General features: G+C 44.1%; 1 protein-coding gene across 6 annotated transcripts in view; it reads right to left on the bottom strand.

The window, feature by feature from the left end:
- Window positions 1-5,186: 5,186 nt before the first annotated feature.
- The window catches only part of numbl (NUMB like endocytic adaptor protein), a 56,453-nt gene continuing 41,228 nt past the window's right edge, over window positions 5,187-20,411 (bottom strand). For 4 of the 6 annotated variants that reach the window (XM_070970316.1, XM_070970315.1, XM_070970314.1 and 1 more), the window contains 7 exons: window positions 17,890-17,964; window positions 16,191-16,265; window positions 13,704-13,844; window positions 12,092-12,299; window positions 11,649-11,918; window positions 9,179-9,364; window positions 5,187-9,079 (listed from right to left, as the gene is read on the bottom strand). In XM_070970316.1, coding sequence (XP_070826417.1) covers window positions 7,923-9,079; window positions 9,179-9,364; window positions 11,649-11,918; window positions 12,092-12,299; window positions 13,704-13,844; window positions 16,191-16,265; window positions 17,890-17,964 — 2,112 coding nt within the window. In that variant the 3' untranslated portion in view covers window positions 5,187-7,922. The remainder of the gene's footprint in view (window positions 9,080-9,178; window positions 9,365-11,648; window positions 11,919-12,091; window positions 12,300-13,703; window positions 13,845-16,190; window positions 16,266-17,889; window positions 17,965-20,411) is intronic. The other 2 variants (XM_070970317.1, XM_070970313.1) reach the window with 1 other exon arrangement.

Below are 20,411 nucleotides of genomic sequence, written 5' to 3'. Positions count from 1 at the left end.
TGTGTGTGTGTGTGTGGACTGTAGCTCTGGGCAAAGATGGAAGTCTTGCCTCTGTTCTCTCTCAGTCCTTAACCACACCAAACCTTTATCAACCATCTGTAATCTAATCATAAATCTTAATCTTAATCTTAATATCTGATGGGCCAATCACAGCATTTTGCAATGGGCCTATAGTGCCCCATAAGAAACTGCAGTGGTGCCACAGTTTTGCCTGCCAGAAATTCCAGAGAAAGGCATAATTATTAGGATTCTCTCTCTCTCTCTCTCTCTCTCTCTCTCTCTCTGTGTGTGTGTGTGTGTGTGTGTGTGTGTGTGTGTGTGTGTGTGTGTGTGTGTGTGTGTGTGTGTGTGTGTGTGTGTGTGTGTGTGTGTGTGTGTGTGTGCCCATGTATTACTCATGTTGTGGGGACATAAATCTGTTTACACAGTCTCATTGTGGGGACAAATTGCAGGTCCTCATAATGTAAATCACAAAATTTTAGGGTGAAGACTTTAAGTTAAGGTTGAGTTAAGGTTATGGTTATGGTTAGGGTAAGTCTCCTGGAAATGAATGTAAGTCTATGTAATGTCCCCAAAAGTGATGAAAACCTAATATATGTGTGTGTGTGTATGCAGCTGCCCTTGCCTTGACATTTGAGGTTCCTTCAAACCCTGAGGGCCAAAGTCAGTATTTCTTGATGTTTGCACATTTCTACACACACACTGCATGCACGCAGGGTAACCCTTCCATGGAAGCTTGTCATGGCCTGTTTGCTCAGAAACAAGCATTAAAATGGATCACTGCCTCACTTCTTTCAAGCCACAGCCTCAACATTTACATTACTGCTCCTGTCATGCTGCTGGAGCCAGCTGTGTACTAAATAATAAGCAAGCTACTGCACGAATCAATAGCAAACACATGCAATTAATCAATGTAATTGCTTCCTCCTACCTTCAAGACCTGCAAGGTCACATTGCCAACACTATATCCATTGCAATTAGCAGCAATAGACCAGTTTGCGTATACATGTGTGTGTCGGGGACAGAGAGAGAGTGCAGGAGTACAAAAAGTCTTGAAAGGATATCTGTTATGTATATATCATATATATATATAAGCATATACATGATGTAGTGTGTTTTTGTACCTTCTGGTAATGAAGTAGTGATAAGAAGGATAAATGAGTGTGTATATGTGTGTGTGTAGCATGGATGCATTATCCATTGCTAATCTGACAGTCTAGGCATGGTCCATTACACAAACCCTATCGCTAAGTCTATGCTCATCCTGCTGTCAGGCCTTGCCATCACACAGACAGACGCATACATCACATATCACATGTGTCATGCACTAAGGCACATCCTTCCTTTCCATCTCTATTTAATCATATCCACACGTACGTACGCAAAGTGATGTTAAAAATTGGAAGTGGCAACAACCTTCATTTTTCAGACATCCATTAAAAGCAGTGAAGAGAAAGAGAGAAGGAGCACTAATTGGAAGTGAAACAACATAGCCCACAGTAATGTTTTCCATCCACGTACTCAAAGATCCCTGCCTGTCTGCTAGTATTAGCTGCAATGAGTCACATCACACAAAAATCACACACACCCTTGTGTATGATTAGCTCATAATACTCACACAATTTGTGTCCCGGCTACTGTGTGTGCATAGACCTTTAAAACTCAAATAAAGAACAGGGGATGCCCTCCAACACATACACACACACGCACGCACACGCGCACGCACGCACACACTTGTCCTACCTACCTTGAGAATCCATTAGGACGATATTGGATTTTCAGCTACTATAATTTCTTCTGGCACTTTAATTTTTGCATACAGAAGTCACTTTTTTGCCATCTACAGCACTTTTCAGCTGTTACAAATTAGTCTTTCAGTGTGTAGCCATGGCAACCAAGCATCTCCATCTCCAATGTAGGCTGCTGCAGCCAACTTTAGTGTGCAATACAACGCACAGCGCACATGTGCAGTGGGTGGAGACACAGTGGCTATTCAGTGTTGCATATAGCAAGGTGTTTGGTTTGAGTTTAATTGTGTGTTCAAAGTGAATATCTTCATCAAGTTCATGACTGCCACCAAAATAACAAGCATGTCCCTTTATCATGAAAAGGGACAAGTCAGAACAGTGACACTTCTCACTGAGAACCCTCTATGATGTCTTCTGCTCCATGTCCAGTAACTGTGGCACCTACATGAGACTCAGTTTGCCCCCTGCAGGTGTCAATGTGTTTGAGAAATGATAGTTAAGGAGTTGCCCCTGTAAACTAAATTTGACAATATGTCATGAGTTGCTCTAAAATTAGAGGATGAACATAACTGAATTTACTATAAAGATGAATTTGTTATCAGTTCTTTTTATGACAATAGCAGATTGCTGAAACCTGTGAAACTTTAATGCTTGAAAGGCCGTGCTTTTTACACTTTTTAACAATTGCAAACTCACATTTCTCTAAACCAAGTTCACCTTTTCAAAATGCTTCACACAGTTCTCTTTGGCAACATGCAGCTCAGCACAACACTTAATGTCACACTCAAAATGCATGAATGCAACCAAAACACTTGATACACAGGAAGCATTACAATATCACTATTGTCTTTATAAAATGATCTTTGATTTATCTATTTAGCACACGTTTCCATTACAACAAAAACATGGTCACTTGCTTGGATTGTTCAACCTTAGTACTGAGCTACTTTGTAGTAGTAGTAGTACATGTCACAGACTTTAAGTTTTCTCCACTTGTACCCCTGGGAAGAATCCTTTTGTTGCCCGATCCATCCTTGGTAATCTTCAGATATGTCCAGACATCCAGCTTTCATTGCATCCAAGAGGAACATCTGATCTTGTGCACCGTGGTCATAAACTTTCCACTGTCCATGAGGAAAAATGTCTCTCTGGGGTTTAGGACTGCAGAGTAAGGCAGAGGGCAGAGTGACACCATCCTGGACAGTTAACCACTCTCTGATTGGGAGAAAATGGTGGAACACCACATTGTCCCAAACAGTTTCAGAAAGTTCTGGATTCTGCCTCATCTGCCTCCTTTCCTCATCAGCCTCAAGTCTTCCCTGTCATAAAGGAATGAAAACAGAAGCTCAGCATGTCCCAGTTAGAATTTTGAAAAACATCATCAAATGCATTTTGAGTGAACCATGATCCACAGTTTAGTCCACATCGACCTCTGTTGTACTGAATGTGTGAAGAGTTTTAAAAAAGTGATCTTGGTACAGAAACATTTGAGTTAGCAACTGAAAAAACTATAAAGTGGCATGTGGGGGATGAGCATGCCAATGAATACATCTGAGTTGTACAGATTATTACAAAAACAGCGCAATTGATTTTGATCACAGAGGCTAACTAATGACTGGATAAACTGCATATATTTGTACTTTGAATTGTGTGTGACAGCAGCAAGAAATGCACAAACTGTTGTGAGGAAGAGAACTATCGATTGGAGAAATGCACACAGTGTTTAGAGAACAGCGATTTTCAGTCAGCAATTGTGCCAAAGCACCAAAAAAACTGTGATTACAATGAAGCAAAGACATACCTGACCAAAGAACATGAAATCCTCTTGTTTGGCCTCATTAACAGAGACTTTGATTTAAATTTCATAACAGCAGCATGATGCACAATAAATGAATAGTGACATATACCAAAGGCGATGCTGAAACATGCATCCAGCATCACTGGAAAGTAAACGTTCTGTCCACTGGAGTTTTACTACAGTTACGAGCTCTGCTGATCTTCCTTGTTTGACTCCTCGGCAACACACACTCACTGACTCTGTCCTCAGATCAGAGGACAATGGCCGGGTGAGAGTTACTGCAACCACCACTCAAGAGCTCAGTGTGTGTGTGCGTCCATCCGCCCTGTTTCTCACGGCCCTTAAGAAGAAAAGAGGCCTTGTCTCGTTCCATTAGTGACCTGAGCTGCAGCAGCACCACCGCTCAGCTCGAGCGACTGGAGGATAGTGCTGGTTAGACAGCAGTTACGTCCAGGAGCTGGGAGGTCGGGGGGACTGCTCTGAGAGGAAAGAGACAAGGTACAGGTGAAAGAAGAGGAATAAGTATCAGAAGGTTATGAAGTGTCAACTGTTTCAATCTGTCAGCACAGTTCTTTGTTTTTGTCTTTGGATGTGAGTGAATGACTACATTGTGAGCAATATTAAATGGCAATAATAACTTGGATAATAAAACTTGACTAGAGCTGTCCTATCTAGTCTGGTGCGCATGAACTGATGAAGCCTGCTCGGATGAGAGGCGAAACGTCTTCCAAGACAAACTGACAAAGTCCAGTTGCAATCGATTGAATGCCCTGAAGCCAATAACTTGAATAGTTTTGGGGCATTTGCTTATTCGCTGTCCACTTTCATATCTGTCTGTTAGATATGAAAAGTGAGCAAATGTCCCTAACTATAGTAGTGAGTAATGAAGCGGGAGGAGTCCCTGGTTCTGGTGATACAACATATTCTGTGACCTGAACGAAAGGTTAGGGTTAGGGTTAGGGTTAGTGTGTCCTGCCATAGACATACAGGTTTTAGGCAACAGAATATGATGTAACAGATGGTGTAACGCTGCAAGTGTTTTTCCTCAGAATTTAAATGAATTGCTTTAAGATGCAGGTTGTGTTTTTAGGTTTAGTTTCCACCTGCTGTTGGTAGCACACATTACAGAATTCACAAGAAGCTTTGTGATTGGATGTTTCTTGCTGTAATGTACCTTTGGAGTCACACTCAACCACAAAGATTTTATGGAGTCACTTACAATGTCTGTGGGAAAAAAGAATGGGGCTTCCAGAACCAAGGGCACCACAAATAGCTTCTCCCACTTCACAACTTAGTCATTTTAAAGGCTTTTATGGGCCTCCTCTGTGTTTTAAAGACATTCAGGAAACTGTTTAACCTGCTTCAATCCTGGTGATGGAAATGCTTCACAGTTTTAAACTTTTGACCTACATTCACTCAACTGGATGGAAACATGAAAACAAAGATGAAAAGCAAGAAGGGTCAGATCAATAACAAGAGACAGCAGTTGAAATCCTAGGAGGCAGAAATGAAAAGAAAATGAAGGTGAGCGTAGAGAGAGATGGAGAGATAAAATGAAAGAATCAAAAGGTCGTAAAGAGAATGATGAAAAGAGAAAAAGAAGTAGTTGTTCATGAAAAGCCACAAAACATGAGCAGAAGTAATATTATATTACTTTATTTATCTTTTGTACAATGTAATTACAATACAAATATGTAGGTTTAAATACAAAAATTCTGTAAATAAAGATTAAAAATAAATTCCACTGGTTTGCTTTGTTACCATCACTAAACTATGGTTTTACAATCAAGTTTATGAGGTCATTTAGTTTGCTTTAACGCGGAACACAATTAACCTACATTTATAATTTGGAGGGCGTGCAAACAAGAGTCAAGGGCTAAAATATATTTTTAATGAAATAAAAGCATCGATTTCATGAGTGGATCAGTCTTGTCTTACAGAGACAGGAGGGCAGAGAGAGCAATTGGAATATTTTTGCTGGGGAAAAAGTATTGATTTGTCCGAAAACAGAGATGAAAACAGTGGGCGGACCCGAGATGGTATAGGCCTGTGGCACATAAATTTAAGTTCTCTGAGAAGGCAGCCTATCAGACGGGATCGCTGCCACAGGAAGAGACCCAATAAGCTAATTAAACTGTGGAAAGTTAATGAGCAGGAAACCTAATCAGTGGCCGTCCATATCCAGACAATTCAATTGCCAAGGAACATAACAGCAGCATCTCTGGCCAGATTGCAGTTTTTATAGAACACACAGACACCACCTGTTCATCACACGTCACAAGAAAAAGCCCTTCTATAAAGAATATCTCTACTTTGCAATGGTTCATCTCAAACAGACCTGAACTTTTATGAATCATGCCAGAAGCTGCGAGTCAAAACAAAGCTTTGTTGACATTTTTGGAGATTTAACTACAGAGGGAGTTGCACATACTTGTAAAAAAACAGAAACAGAAAAACGTGCTTATGAGACTGTAATTATATAATAAGCAACATTTTAAAAAATATGATCAAATGTGTTATTTGTGAGGTTTTAGGAGTTGAGGAACATGACGCTGAAATGAAAGTGGCTCGGCATTGAGACAGAAAGATGCAACAACAAGGATGTGGGCTACGTGATGAACGTGTCTTTGTTCTCAATACTTTCACACACTCCTGTCTCTCACTCTTAACTCTTTATTCATATCTTATCTCATTTTCTTCTCTTCAGACTTCCTCCATCTCAGTTTCTCAAAGGTATTACTCCATGCTCTCCTTCAGTCTTTCACATACAGGTTATCCTTCCTTCTTTCCTCTAGCAATTTATTCTACCACTGTTCTATATCTTCTCTTCCTCTTAATGCATCAATCAAATGTCCTTAATAATTCTGCATCAGAAATAAATCCTCTATTTCTCTCCCTTCATTTATTTTCTACACCTAAGTCTATGTCTGCTCATGTTCCTCTTCTCTTTTCACCTCTAATCATCAACCCCAAATCTGTAATGAGTGCAGCACAACTGCGACTGTTACAGTAGTACATAGACGAGAACACACAATCATACTGTACGTGGTGAGAAGATACCCTGTGTTTCGACACATTGATGCATTTATGAATGTTGGAATGTAGTGCATTGTTTTTTCAAGCAGTTGCACAGTGTTGTAGAGTGTTTTTTTCCACTGAGTTGTTGAAATTCCTTGGATTTGTCTGGAGAACATGGAGTCCAAAGGATTATTGTGCTGTATTGTCCAGAGTGTCTGTGTGCTGGATATCCTGAAGCAATTTTTCATGTCCCAGTAACCCTTGATGGGAGGTTTTAGCAACAGAAATGGGCTACGGAGCCAAAGTGAAGCCATACTGACCTAACTGGCCTCATCAGCAATGGAGTGTATATACGTGAGGGCTAACGGAAGAAACATGCCGCTATATACACTTACTGTCTCACATGTTGCACTACACGCCGCTGTACTGTCAGCCCTTGCTATTTGGTTCCTGTTACAAGACTCGGTCTCCCTCTACTGCTGCCCAGCCACATCTGTTACCTGTCTGCTACCTGTAGTTTACCTCTTCTTTACGGTTCAACAAAAATAAATATAGGGGATGAAAAACGCTCCTGAAACACTGCTATAGAAAATTTGATTTTTAAGTATATATAACTTGTTAAAATAAAAAAAGGAAATACAATAAATAAAATAATTTTGGCCATAAATCTCTACTATTAGTCAGTAAGTCCTTTTGAATTGGTAGGGTCAGGTCTTACATCATTGGCTAGTCCTTTCAGGTATCCAAACTTTTGCTGTGCTTAGCCAAGATCAGCCTCAGTCTGATCGTAAGTCAACAGATCACTTCTCTGCTTCTCAGCATGTCTTGTAATGCAGCCATATCCGCTAAATTCTCCACCAAGATCTCCACCAGAAAAAGAAAACATCTCATGGGTTTGGAATGCAACTGAGTGGAGTCCCCTTTCAAAGAAAGAAACCACTGAGCAGTGTCCCCCACAATGTCCTCAGAGGGGCACATGCAGTACATCCAGGGACTTGCAGCAGGTAAAGTAAAGCCAGACTGGTGAAGTGAAAGCAGGGAAGTGGATAGCAGGTGGAGTGGAAGGATTCAGTCCATCAAGTCTAGTGAGCTCGAGACCTGATCCTCCAATGGCAGCCCAGCAATCTGCCAACTTCCTCCCAAGCTCTCGTTGGAGTGTAAACAAAGCAATAAAGATCATCATAATACTAACTCCTCCGAGAGCTTTTAGCACGTTGCAAGGCTGCCACAGGTCAGATGCTAGGCTAACTTTAAGGACCGGCATCCTGTTCGAAGCAGAGATGCTGGAATTAGTGTCCGGCTTTCTCAGGCTTTAACTCCAGGACCAGAGCTACAGCTTTGGGGAGGCCATCTCTGGCTTAAAGCTCAATCTCAAAAGTCTTTTGAAGATTGTTGGAAAATGGGTTGGCTGCTGCAGCTGGTGCCTTATTCGCGGGCTGCTGAGGAGCTGGTTTGGCCTCCAGTGCCGCCCACTTGGCCTCAAAACGATCATCGTCTTGGCTATCGCTGGCTGCTGGAGCTGTAAGCTGGCTGCCCTCTGGCGGCCAGCTGCTACTGCTGCCACCATTGCCACCACTGTTGGTCCCATTCTGGAGGTCCATCATTATGCTGCTGTGTGGTGGGAGGCCATTAATGGCCGTTGATAGTGGAGGAGTGGAAGAGAATGGCGGTGTGGAAAACCCTCCAGTGTGCCCAATTGCACCAGGTGCTCCTGGGTGAGAAAGGTGCGGCCCGACTGTTCCAAGTGCCCCCACTTTGGGTGCTCCTCCAGCCGAACCCATGGCTCCACCTGGACCAGATGAGCCTGTGGCAGTGCAGAAGACATTAGCCACCATTTGTGATGGCGTGATGCCCACCACAGGCACACTGGCATTGGGATACGTCATACTGCTGGCCAGGCCTGGCATGTAGGTCTGCATGGGCACGAATGCCGGTTGGACAGGCTGGCTGGCAAACATTCCAACAGGGGCTGGAGTGGCATCGAAAGCCAAGGGGAAGGGCTGCATGGAGCTTGGAAGGGAGCCTGGAGGCCCAGGAAGGGAAGGCTGGATCATGGGGGCCCCAGACATGCTTGGACCGGACATCGTTGGAATGGACATAGAAGGGAGAGACATGGGGGGGCCTGACACTGGAGGGCCTGGTATTAGAGGAACTGATGATATTGACATGGGTGGGAGGGGCATCGGGGCCTGACTTGAGAGAGCACAGGGGCCCGAGATGAGAGGCTTGGAAATGGTGCCAAGGGGCATAGGGACAGTGGACACTGGGGCGACTGATATGGCTGCCTGACTGGACATCTGCTGACTCGACATGGAAGGTGGTCCAGGGATGGTGGGGATGGTGGGTCCTGGGGGTGGGGTCTGTTGTGCCTTGACAGCCTTGGAGACCTCCTCCAGCCATCTCTCAGCCTCGGAGGGTGTGCGCCTGTGTCCCATCTGCATCTGCATCTGCATCGCTGCGGAAACCGGAGGAGGAGAGTGGAGTGAAGGCTCTGGCTGCACCCAGGATGAAGTGGCTGCAGGGATAAAGTTAAAGATTTAGAGTAAGTTTAACAATTTGCTCATCACAGAGACTCAGTTCAGAGTGTCAATATTACTATTGATTTGATGCTTACCCTGTATTGGTGCAGGTGGTGGAGGCAGGGCAGGGGGCACAGTGCAGGTTGGAGGGCCATTTGTAGACAAAGGGGGGTTGGAGAAAAGCTCATCCGATGGCTTGGTAAAGGAGGTGTTGATCTGGCAACAAAGGGCATTAATACTACTGTCTCCCTCACCTGGCAGCCCCATATCCATCTCTGGTACTAGCAAGAAAGGGAAACACAGAGGGGAGGCGAGGAGGGAAAAGAGAGAAAGACAATGGCAGCAAGGAGGATAAGAGGAGGTGGAATAGGAGAAGAAGAGGATTGAGAACAGGGACGAACAAACAAGCAGAAGAGGGAGAAATAAATTTTATTCATTTGTATAACAGGCCCAGTTATCATCAAAAGCATAGAAACAGGAGCAGATGCAGACTTTGATGTTGCCACTATTGACCTAAAAAGCTTCACATAAACAAGATTTTCAAGACAAACATGGCATTGTGCTAATCAGGGCCGACCTATTAAACATTAGAAGGTACATAGTTACAATGTTTACTTGCCAAGCCGCACTGTGTGAGCTAACCTACCCTTTGCAGCTTTATACTCTATGGACATTCCAGCAACTTTCGTCCTTGCCTTGTTTATCTTGCACATAGGGACGACTCAGTCAGAGGTGAATTTAGCTTAGCTTATCCATGTTTTTAAACCAACTGTAACTGATCCGACCAGTGAGGGATTAGGCGGCATAATGTTCCCGTCTGACTTTGGTTTGGACTACAGCTTTAAACCTCTCCTGCTCAGACCACAGATATAAATAGATATCATATCTAATTCCCTGTTCCTTGTCCCCCGGTCTCTCCCTTCACAACGCAGGCCTCAGATACAGAGGAATTTTGTTTCTTCCTCTATTCCCTCCTGCTCTCCTCCACTCCCTCATCCTTCCTGTTTTTGCTGCCCCCATCTAGCATGCAGAGCTGTCCACAACACTTGACAAAGAGGAGTTTGATGATATTTCTGATATTGTGTTAATAAGTCGTATATGCGGAGGAATGACTATATAGAGGAGCGGGATAAAAGTAAAGGAATGAATACACACAGACGGGGTCATTGTGGGTTTAACATCAAGCATCTTTGCTGTGACTGAATGTATGTACAGTATGTCTCTCTCAGCTGAGTGCACTATGTGGCTACAGGCCTTGAATTAGTTGGAGGGTACAGAGGGCGCTGGAGGCATGTGTAAGGTCCCATTAAAGATTTCTCTGTGCTTTGTTCTGCCGTCCTTCTCTTTCCCTACTCTTGCTAATGTCCCGCACTCTGAGCACTTCCCATGTGTGTCTATATCGTACGTGCGCATGTGTTTCTCTCAGAGCAGGTTTCAGGGCTTGCAGAGGGCTAACCAGGACAGCTGATTGACCGCACAAATCAATACACACATTGTTCAGGGAGTCACAAGGGAGCAGGGAGGCAGTGGAATTGGCTGCTACTGTTTAGTACGTGCGTGTGTGTGTGTGTGTGTGTGTGTGTGTGTGTGTGTGTGTGTGTGTGTGTGTGTGTGTGTGTGTGTGTGTGTGTGTGTGTGTGTGTGTTACAGAGGGAGTGAGAGCACTGAATATATACTGTAGGATTCAAATTGCATCAAATTCACCTGGACATACACAGTAACTCTCACAGGGTAATAAGAGATGGGAATGTAAGGAGAAGCAGAGTGTAGAGAGCAGGAGTTGAATGTTGTGGTTTAGTATTCCAGTCAGAGCAGTCCCCCAGTCAACTCTCTCATCTCTACTAATGACTATAATCAGCCTTGCTACTGAGCACTCTGATCCTGTGGCACCACACAGAGTGGGTGTGTCTATGTGTGTGTTCCTGTGTGTGTGTATATGTCAACCTGCGAGGGGTAAGTCAGTTATTATTAATTGTCTTTAGTAAAAAGCCAAGAGCTTTCAGGGCCACACATGCCCAGCCATCAGCGCTGGCACTGAGAGCAATAATAACAGCACTTCACGCTACTGCTTTTTATCTTGGCCTATTCAGTGGAAGGCGAGGGGATGGGATTAAAGTTAAGAATTACATCTTGTCTGTATGAAAACTGTGCATCTGGGATTTGCTGAAGGTTTGCTCTGTAATATGATTGCTCAGACCCCTTCAGATGGGGGCCAAACTGGAGCCAAATGGAAAATGTAATCGTTTAATACATATACATACATTTCACAAGGGAAGGCTGAAATGAAACAAAAATCAAGTTTAGTCAAAAGAGCATCCTCCCAATGCTAAAATTAAAAAGAAATACATTACAACGATCCCCCTTTCCTGACCTTCACTCCCAACTATTAATTTCCATACAGTCCCTAATCCCAGTTTATTTACCATACCAGTTGAACCTAAATGTTTGTTTGTGCAAAGAGGTCACAACAGCAAAAGGTTGAGCTCCTAGTAAACAGAAGTTATGAAGGTCAGAAGGTCAGCAGGCCCCTTCATCAGCTTTTGTGAGTCTAACTTCTCAACTCACCAGGGTTCTTGGCCTGGAAGTCTGTCTTGCGTTGCAGTGTTGATGGCAGGTCGTTGAGGCGTAGTGACAGCTGCCTCTTGAAGGGAGAGTTCTTCTGGCTGAGGGCAGGGAATCCTCGGAACGAGCCTTGGCGCACCAGCTGCTCGATGGGAGCGTGGCGGCGAGGGATGGCGTGAGGCCCGCCAGGCTCTGGCCGCTCCATGGGGGACGCCGTACCCTCGGGTGGGGAGGCGGTGCCAGGTGGGAGAGCTGGGATTACAGAAGGTTGGTCTGGAAGAGGAAGCGGGTGCATGGTCATTTCTGTTCAAGGCCTATTACTGTACATAATCTAGTGATGATGTAATGTTAAGTACCGAAGGACCAATTCACAGTTCCAGCTGTACGAGCAGCACTTAAAAGACAAATCTGAGTATGTGTGCACACTTTTTGAAATATCGTCCTACCCTTCTTCTTGTCCGGCAGCTTGTCATCTCGCTCACTGCTGCTGCCCTGCTGGCTGCAGGAAGAGTTGGCGCGGAAGGAGCCCTCACGCACAAATGAGGTGCGACTGGCGTCAAAGGAAGCCGTCACGCCGCACTCCTTCTCCCTGCGCTGCTTCCTCTCCAGACAGGCGGCAAAGGCACAGCCAACTGCATGGCTCAGTCTCTCTCCCTGGTGGAGAAAAAACAGTGAATATTAACACACTGTTGAAAGGTCACATGCATACACTTAACCTGGACTGATCACTTTCAGACCATCAATGGTCTTCATTGTTGGCTGTGCTGACGGGGGTTTTTTTCTGTAGAGGTTTTTAGATGTTGATAGGCAACATACGTGATTGACGCTCATGTCAACCTTCACAGCCGTCACAGCAAAGATCGGATTAGGATGCAATTAACCTCAAATCTCTTCCGCTGTCAACATGAGTCCACGCTCCGGGGCAAGGAATGCAAGTTATTCCAGGCTGCCTTTTGCAATTAATTCCAACTTTTCCCACCACTTTTCTGATGCCCTCCCTGCCTTTCGTCACTCCTTCTCCATTTTATAGACAGCCATGACTGCTACAGAGGAGACAGTTCAGTTTAAAATGAGCAGATATAGATATGGAGAGTGTGGTGGAAATAGAGACAGACAGAGATGGACAGATAATTCCACAGGCTTCTGTCTAATCCCCTCTCCTAATCCCGCAGGTCTGTGCTGCGCTCTCTTCTGTCCACATTAATAATCCAACTCACAGTCTAAGCTGATGAAACCACCATGGGGTTGAAACCACAATGCATCATGACAGCACTGGTTTTACTGCAGTTGTCTTTACATTACAACCTCCTCATCCCAAGGTCAGCCAAATGGAAACAGCAGAGGTTAGACATCACACTAGCTGCAACAGCTACAAAAAATACAAAACAGCTCGTCATTTCAGCACTATTTAAAACAAACCCTCAATGTTCAAGACTTTATACAACAACAGGTAAGATTTACCATAAGATGTAGTAAAGTTAAAGGACTGTAAATATCATTTGGCACACTCAGGTTCTTTTCCATAAGTAAGAAAACCTCATTCAAAATCCCACTGACTTCTGTAATAACTTAAATAACTAAAACTGCAGCCTTGAACGGAGCTTTACTCGACATTATGTCATGTGGTTCGCTCTATGTGTGTAGAAAACGACAGTAATATGTTTATTCTAAAATTGTGTTTTTAGTAGCAAACACCATTACCCATAATCCCTCAAGCAGGAGCAAGAGTCAGAGAAATAGACAGAGATTACAGCTAAGAATATGAAACAATCAGATTAGAAGAGACTGTCGGTGGATATTATTGTGGACAAACCCACATTTTCATAGGAGCTGTAGTTTTCTATGCTACTCAATTATTTGTAGTTCAACTTTATCAAATTCATAAAGGTTTCAACTTTCTCTAGTAACTGCTGTAATGGATACCAATTTTCCTTGTCACATTTATAGAAAAACAGGTGACAGAAATGATGAATGAGAGATCGCATTAAGTTCCAGAAGCTGGTGGAACAGAGGCCAGCCTGTACACACCAGCAGATGGAAGGTTCATTTCCTCCTCACCGAGTCTTTGAGAGCCATGAAGCAGTGGCACATCCACCGTCTGGTTGTACCATCTCGGCAGATGTAGGAGAAGGCCTTGTCATAGTTACGATCAGGAGCGCAGAATGAAACCTTCTCTATGGTCTGGTCCACAATGAGGTCCTGAGGGAGAAACAGAGAGAAAGACGCAGGGAGGTCAGAGAGAATCTGACTTGACAGCTCACACAGTGCAAACAAGCCAATCGAATTGTTCCAGCAGGTAGATTACATCAAATCACATCCGATGACAGACAGGAAATGCAGCTTCAGTTACTGAGCATACCAGCTTGTCGACTGATCCAGTACTTGACACACTGCTTTCAACCTCAGTTAACCCCATGAAACCCCTCACACTCCACCCTATTTACATATCCACCAATGACAGAAAAGAAAGTGACTACACAGACTAATGACACTGAACCCTCTTTTCATCTCTGAGATGTTTCCACCACTTGCCCTTCCTTCTATAAAGGGGTTATTCAGCCTGCCTCTGTGTCTATAGTCACTACAGAGGAAACTAAAAGGGGCCCTTCTCTTTCTCTGTGTACATTAAGGGGCCCCCGGCTCACCTCTTTGACTCACCAAAAACAGAAAGAGAAGGAAAACAAGAGGCGAGAGGGACAAGAAAGGGAAGAAAGAAAATGAGGGTTCACACACTCATCCACTCACTTCCTTCCTCTCCTCCAGTGTTGCCGAAAACAAAGTGAGGGGAGGATGAGGAGAGAGGAAGAGGAGGGGAGAAGAGGAGAAAAGAAGGAGAAAGAGGTGGAAGAATAACAGTCCATTCATTGTGAGCTGGTGCGAAGCAATGTGTGTGTCTGTGCTCATATGAGGTGTGTTTTTGATGCAAGAAAACAATGTGTGTGTGTGTGTGTGTGTGTGTGTGTGTGTGTGTGTGTGTGTGTGTGTGTGTGTGTGTGTGTGTGTGTGTGTGTGTGTGTGTGTGCAAAGCTGACTCAGATCATGTCCCAACATCACTGAAAAGAAGAATCCTGCACAGCATCATGTGACTCAGAGTGTCTCATCTATGCAGAGGTCTCTCTGCCCTCAGCATGAAAAAAGACTTTACTGTTCCCCTCAACTGAAACTGCTTTATGAAGGTCATGCAACTGCATCTCTTCTGAACACACACGTATACACAGAACGTTCACCGACTGTGGGAAACCACTGAATAATGGCTGTGTGGGTGTTATTAGGCGTGCTTGCTAATTCGTAGATGGAGGCTGAAGTGATGAGTGAGAGACTTTCCCACCCTGTCTGTGGCAATCAAGCCCATTCATACTAACTGCAGGGGGAAATTGATCAAAACAGCTCCCGAATATACAGTTCCATTTTAAGGCTAAATGATTTCCTAAAACAGCAGGTCACTGTAGTTTTTAAAAGAAGTTACTCAAACAGGACGAAATTTCACAGATTCAGCGCGCTGGTGAGTATTCCAGGCAGGAGGAGGTTGTTTGTGGGATTGACTGAAAATAAACTACAGTGCCCATGTTCACCTTAATAAAAGCACAGTCATGTAACATTGCGGCTCATTGATGTATTTTTACTGTTTTTTGAACACCAATGGAGCTCTATGGCACAGAGGAATAAGATACATCAGGCTTTGGCTGTACAAATAGCACTTGTTAGTGGGATCAGTTCAATATTGGTTTGGGGATTTGCTGACAATAAGAAAAATATATATTATTACCAGGCTTATCCTTTAATATATTTGATGAGATACATCACTGAAAGAAAAACAGGGGGGGAGATTAGAGTGGAGGGAGAGAGGAGGAGTGGGACTGAGGGATTGGGAGAGGTGAGGTCATGTGTGTGGCCTCTAAACATAAAGGAGAGGTAGAGAGAGGCTGCTCCACTGGGCTCGCTCTCTCCTCTATTCTCTGCTGCTCTTTACTCTGCTCTGCTTTCAATAGAGCTGCACTGTAGGAGGCCTGCCTAGCCACCAGACACCCCTCAAGTGTGTGTGTGTTTGCTTGATCTTCCCTCCCCCACTAAGCATCTTCAGCAAGACACCATGAGTCACATATGTCAGATCCGCAACACACACACACACACACACACACACACACACACACACACACACACACACACACACACACAGGCCCAACTAGCCTGGGAGCATGAGGACATTAGATGCAGGGTGGATCCTTCTGTTGTTCGCCTTGAGGTGGCATCATCAAACTGGGACAGACTGACACTTTAACTGGTGGTCTGAGGATGGCATGTGTGTCTTAATTGAATGTGAAAATACAGACGATAAGCCAAGCGCATCAGAGAGCTTGAGGAGATATTTCTGTCCTCTTTTGACCTGTGTGCTGTGTACTGTACATGACAGGAGGACACATATAGTTTTCCCTCCTTGTCCTTGTTGCTCAGTGAGTGATGAGGTGGATAGAAAGGGAAGACAAAGAGGAGGATGAAACTCGGGAGCAGAGGTGGCACACATGAAAAAAATAAATGCTTGCTTACCTTAGTTTTGTCATCCACCACCCTGAGTCCATCTGCTGAAACCCACAATACTGCCTTGACTGTCTTTTTCCCACTCTGGAAAGACAGAAAAGTAGTGGAAGCACAGTAAACACTCCATAACTTAAGTGGCAAGTGACCAAGTTGCACATTAAATGTATGTCATTCATTTGCACATGTCAAGAGATCAACAAGCTGCTCGCATGTAAAGCCAGTTTTACTACTACTGGTGGTTATGTAGTCACCGTTACATCCTTACAGCAGATGAGGTAGTGGTGGGTTACGAGCGGAGAGGCGGGCAGAGGTAAAAACTGTGCCAGCTGGCACTAAGAATCATTTCTCCAGAGGAGGGCACCAGGCAGAGCTAATAACACACTCAGCATGGGCCGGGCTAAAAATACGCATGCTAAAAAAGCAATGACTCCATGCGAGTGTGGAGGCGTGTGTGTGTGTGTGTGTGTGTGTGTGTGTGTGTGTGTGTGTGTGTGTGTGTGTGTGTGAGTGTTTGTGTGTGTAAGTAAGGGAAACAGAAAGCCGGAGCACTACAGGAAACGGCTTTGAAACCCACAGCGAAGCGACAAGGAGCCTCAATTTTTGCATAATCCCACTGAGAGGAAGACAGAGGGAGTGAGAACAGAGGTGATGAAACTGGGAGTGATGGAAGGAAAAGGGAGGAGAGGAAAGCTAAATGGAAAGGCGGAGCCAGGGAATCAAAAGAAAATGATAACTTTGGTGTAAAGTTTTCAGTGCGAAAAACTGCAGAGAGGCAAGAAGGAGCTGCTGACGAAAGATGCTGAGTTAGATGCGAAAAAAAAACAGAGTTGATCCACCATGGAGAATCACAAAAGAGAAACAAATGAAAGGAAATGGTGGTGAAAATAGAGGGAGACAAGAGCCAATGCATGAAACATTTCTCCTGCTCGCATTAAACCGGCTGTGACTCAGTTCGCTCTCAGATTTTCTGACAAGTGCTTCCTTTTGTTGCATTCTTACCACAGGAACCAGGTTCAGGATGAGTGTACACTGAATATAGAAAATGTGCTGCTCTCTGTTGGGCAACCTGATTTTAGATGAAAGTGGAGTTTAATTCCAGTTACATCGAGCTCACAGATGTGAAGAAAGTGACACAGACTCCTGTTGTCTTCACTGCAGAGTGTGTGTGGCGGTCTGACACTGGCCAGTCTGTGTCACTCTGTTCACACGCTCCCTGTCCGAATCCAGCTTCCCAGGGGGGCAAACCGTGTGTGTGTGTGTGTGCCTGCCTCAGTGTGCCTTTCTGTGTTTATGTTAGGCCAGATCTCATTTTCTGCTCTCTTGGGCGTAGTGGGATCAGACAGATATAAAGACTGATGAGCAGACAGACAGACATATGGAAGGAGACCCACCAGGGAGGGCAAAGAAGGAGATGAAAGTGGTAAAGAGGAGAAAATAACAAGGCAGGGGATGTTTCTGCACAGAGTATTGAGTGTGTTTTTGTGTGTGTGTACTCCTTTGGTCGATACTTTGGTGCGTGAGTTCTGTAGAGCTGGGTCTAATGAGCTCCAGTGCAGTCCGGTGTGGATCCGTGGGTTTTGTATTTGTAACCGCTTCGACAGAACAAAGAGAAGCTCCAGTACTGCAGCAGGAGAGGTGTGTGTGTGTGTGTGTGTGTGTGTGTGTGTGTGTGTCAGTGTGTGCCTGTGTTTGTGTGTGGGATACTTACAACTTTTAGCTTCTTCACTGCCTCCTCACACACATGCATCCCTCTCGATTCCTCCACCTCGACCAAGCCCAGGTACTGCAGACAAGAAAGCAGAAATATCAGCAGGCAAAACAAACCAGACGCTGACTGTTTGTCTCTGTTTCACTCTTCATGTAAGCTTCACTGCAATCAAGCAGGCCGAGCTGAACTAAACAAAAGAAAGGCACAAAGTAACATAAAAGCAAGCAAAGTCTCATCAGTTCCCATCAGTATTTCTATAAGTGGCAGCCAAGCAGCTAATAAGCATCCATACTAGATTTACAGCCACATGTTGCTGCAGATAATAAGGACAGAGAGAGACTGTAATAATTTACAGCCTCACATTCCCTTTTGTTGTCTCTCCAGTGTTCTGCTCCGTGGTGTACAGAGAGCCCAAAGGGACACAATTAAAGCTCCCTGCAGCTCTGCTCGAGTCAGAAGCCAAGCAGCGTGGAAAGAGGAGGAGAAGCTTTTAGAGTTTTAGGGAGAGCTCTGAGTTGAGGGGAGATCGGCCCCTGAACTGAAATATCTGTTGTAAACAATATGTGCAGCAGTGGAGCAGATTTATGAATGAGATTTTTTTTTAATGATAGAAAAGTTGCCTGTTTTGAGCACGCAGAAAACAGTCAGTTTTCTGAGAGTACACTAAAAACAAACTGGAATTACGAGCTTATGAGGAGATTGACTTGAGAAGCTGTTTTTGTGTCATAAACTGCACCAATCACAAAAGCCGAAAATGATCAATAAGAAACCTCCCCTTCAGCTCAGAGGGCATGATTAGCCATTAGCATCTAGCGATCTGGTCGGAGCCCTGGATTTTAATGAGACAGCTCACACTCTTACTGCGTGTTCCTGACTGTTTAATCAATATTGCAAATGTTTAGCAGGCTCTCTCATCAATGCTTTGCTGATCAGCTTAATGTGAGCGACTTGGTGACAGCTGATGAGATGGAAAATTCATTATGTCGTTACATTTCGAATTACAAGTTTTTTTTTTCACGCTAACATTACAAATGTAATATCCATACCAGGACTTCTGTCTTAAATGTAGCAGCAGGCAAACAGGAATTTCATATATGCTAACATGATGTTAGTGGGTGGGAAACAGTGAGAAAACACTGTTTTCTTTCCTCTGGTGCGGCTCAGCAGCTCTCAAAGAGGCATTAGTAGTCCATGACATGTGAATACTTTTGAAGTGAAAATGGAGAGAAGGCAGAGATGTGAGGGGGAAAAAAAGATGAACAGGGGAATATGGAGGGAAGAAAAGCTACAATAAAGAGGCTGAGAGGTTTTTTAGTGCTATCATCCCTCGATGTAAAGCTCCAGTGCTCCACTTCATTGCCCATCTCATCGCAAACTATGTGGCGCATTACCATCAGGACCATTTTCCATTAGAACTGTATTTGTCTTTTGCTTCTGGATTCTCCGTCCAACCTGCAGCCTGTCTCTCTTCTCGCCTGTCTTATCCAGCTCTATATCTGTCTCCCTCTCTCATTTCATATCTCACAATGTCTCTCCATCCCCTCTGTGTGCCCTCATCCCTCACCCTGTCATTTCCCATGGTCTCCTTCATCTGTATCTCCACCTCGATGTCATTCCTCCTCTCTGTCCTCCAGCTCTTACTGTCATTGTCTCTCCAGCTCTTCAACAAATGACTTTGGCTCTCAGCGATAGGCATACGGTACACAGACTGACGCTGGTTATCAGTAAATTGGGCCATCAATAATGCCTCTTATTGCACATGAGGCTCTCAGCTGAGAGCTAAGCATCTGTGCTTTAGTTATTCCATGGTTTCTATAAGGATCAAATGTTCTTCAGTCCTACCACTATAAGAAGGTTTTTGACACGACTATACAAACAGCAAAAGACACAAAAACTGTGACATTTTTGCATGATACAGTAGGCTATTTTCATGATGAGATGGACATCTCATACCGAGGCCATTAAAATCTCCATAATCAAATCAGTTTTGATTTGTTTTTGAAGGAAACAGAAAATGTATTTGCTCTCTCGCTGAAAGTTAGATGAGAAGATTAATACCACTCTCATGTGTGCACACTGAATATGGAGCCACAACCAGCAGCCAATTAGCTTAGCTTAGCACAAGGCTGGAAACATGGTGAAGTAGCTAGCCTGGGTCGGCTCACAGCTGTAAAAACCATACAAATTGTTAATTAATGATTACCTTTAGGCAGAGCCAGGCTAGCAGTTCCCTCCTGTTTCCAGTCTTCATGCTAAGCTAAGCTAAGCTAAGCTAATGACGTCAGGGCTCCAACTTCATAGACAGACATGACAGTGATATCAGTGCTCTCATCTAACTTGGAAGTGAACTTTCCAAAGCGCCTATTCCTTTATATTAAACACAAATAAACCAATGATTACAGATATGTACATGTATCCTTTACATACATCAGAGCCTCCATCCAAATCTTGGACATACATTTCAAAAAAATAAAATATATATATTTTATACCATACATAAATTATAAGAGTGTGATCCTACA

Source organism: Chaetodon trifascialis, chromosome 9, assembly GCF_039877785.1.
Source record: "Chaetodon trifascialis isolate fChaTrf1 chromosome 9, fChaTrf1.hap1, whole genome shotgun sequence".
NCBI classification, from domain to species: Eukaryota; Metazoa; Chordata; class Actinopteri; order Chaetodontiformes; family Chaetodontidae; genus Chaetodon; species Chaetodon trifascialis.
This window is presented reverse-complemented; position numbering and strand designations above follow the sequence as displayed.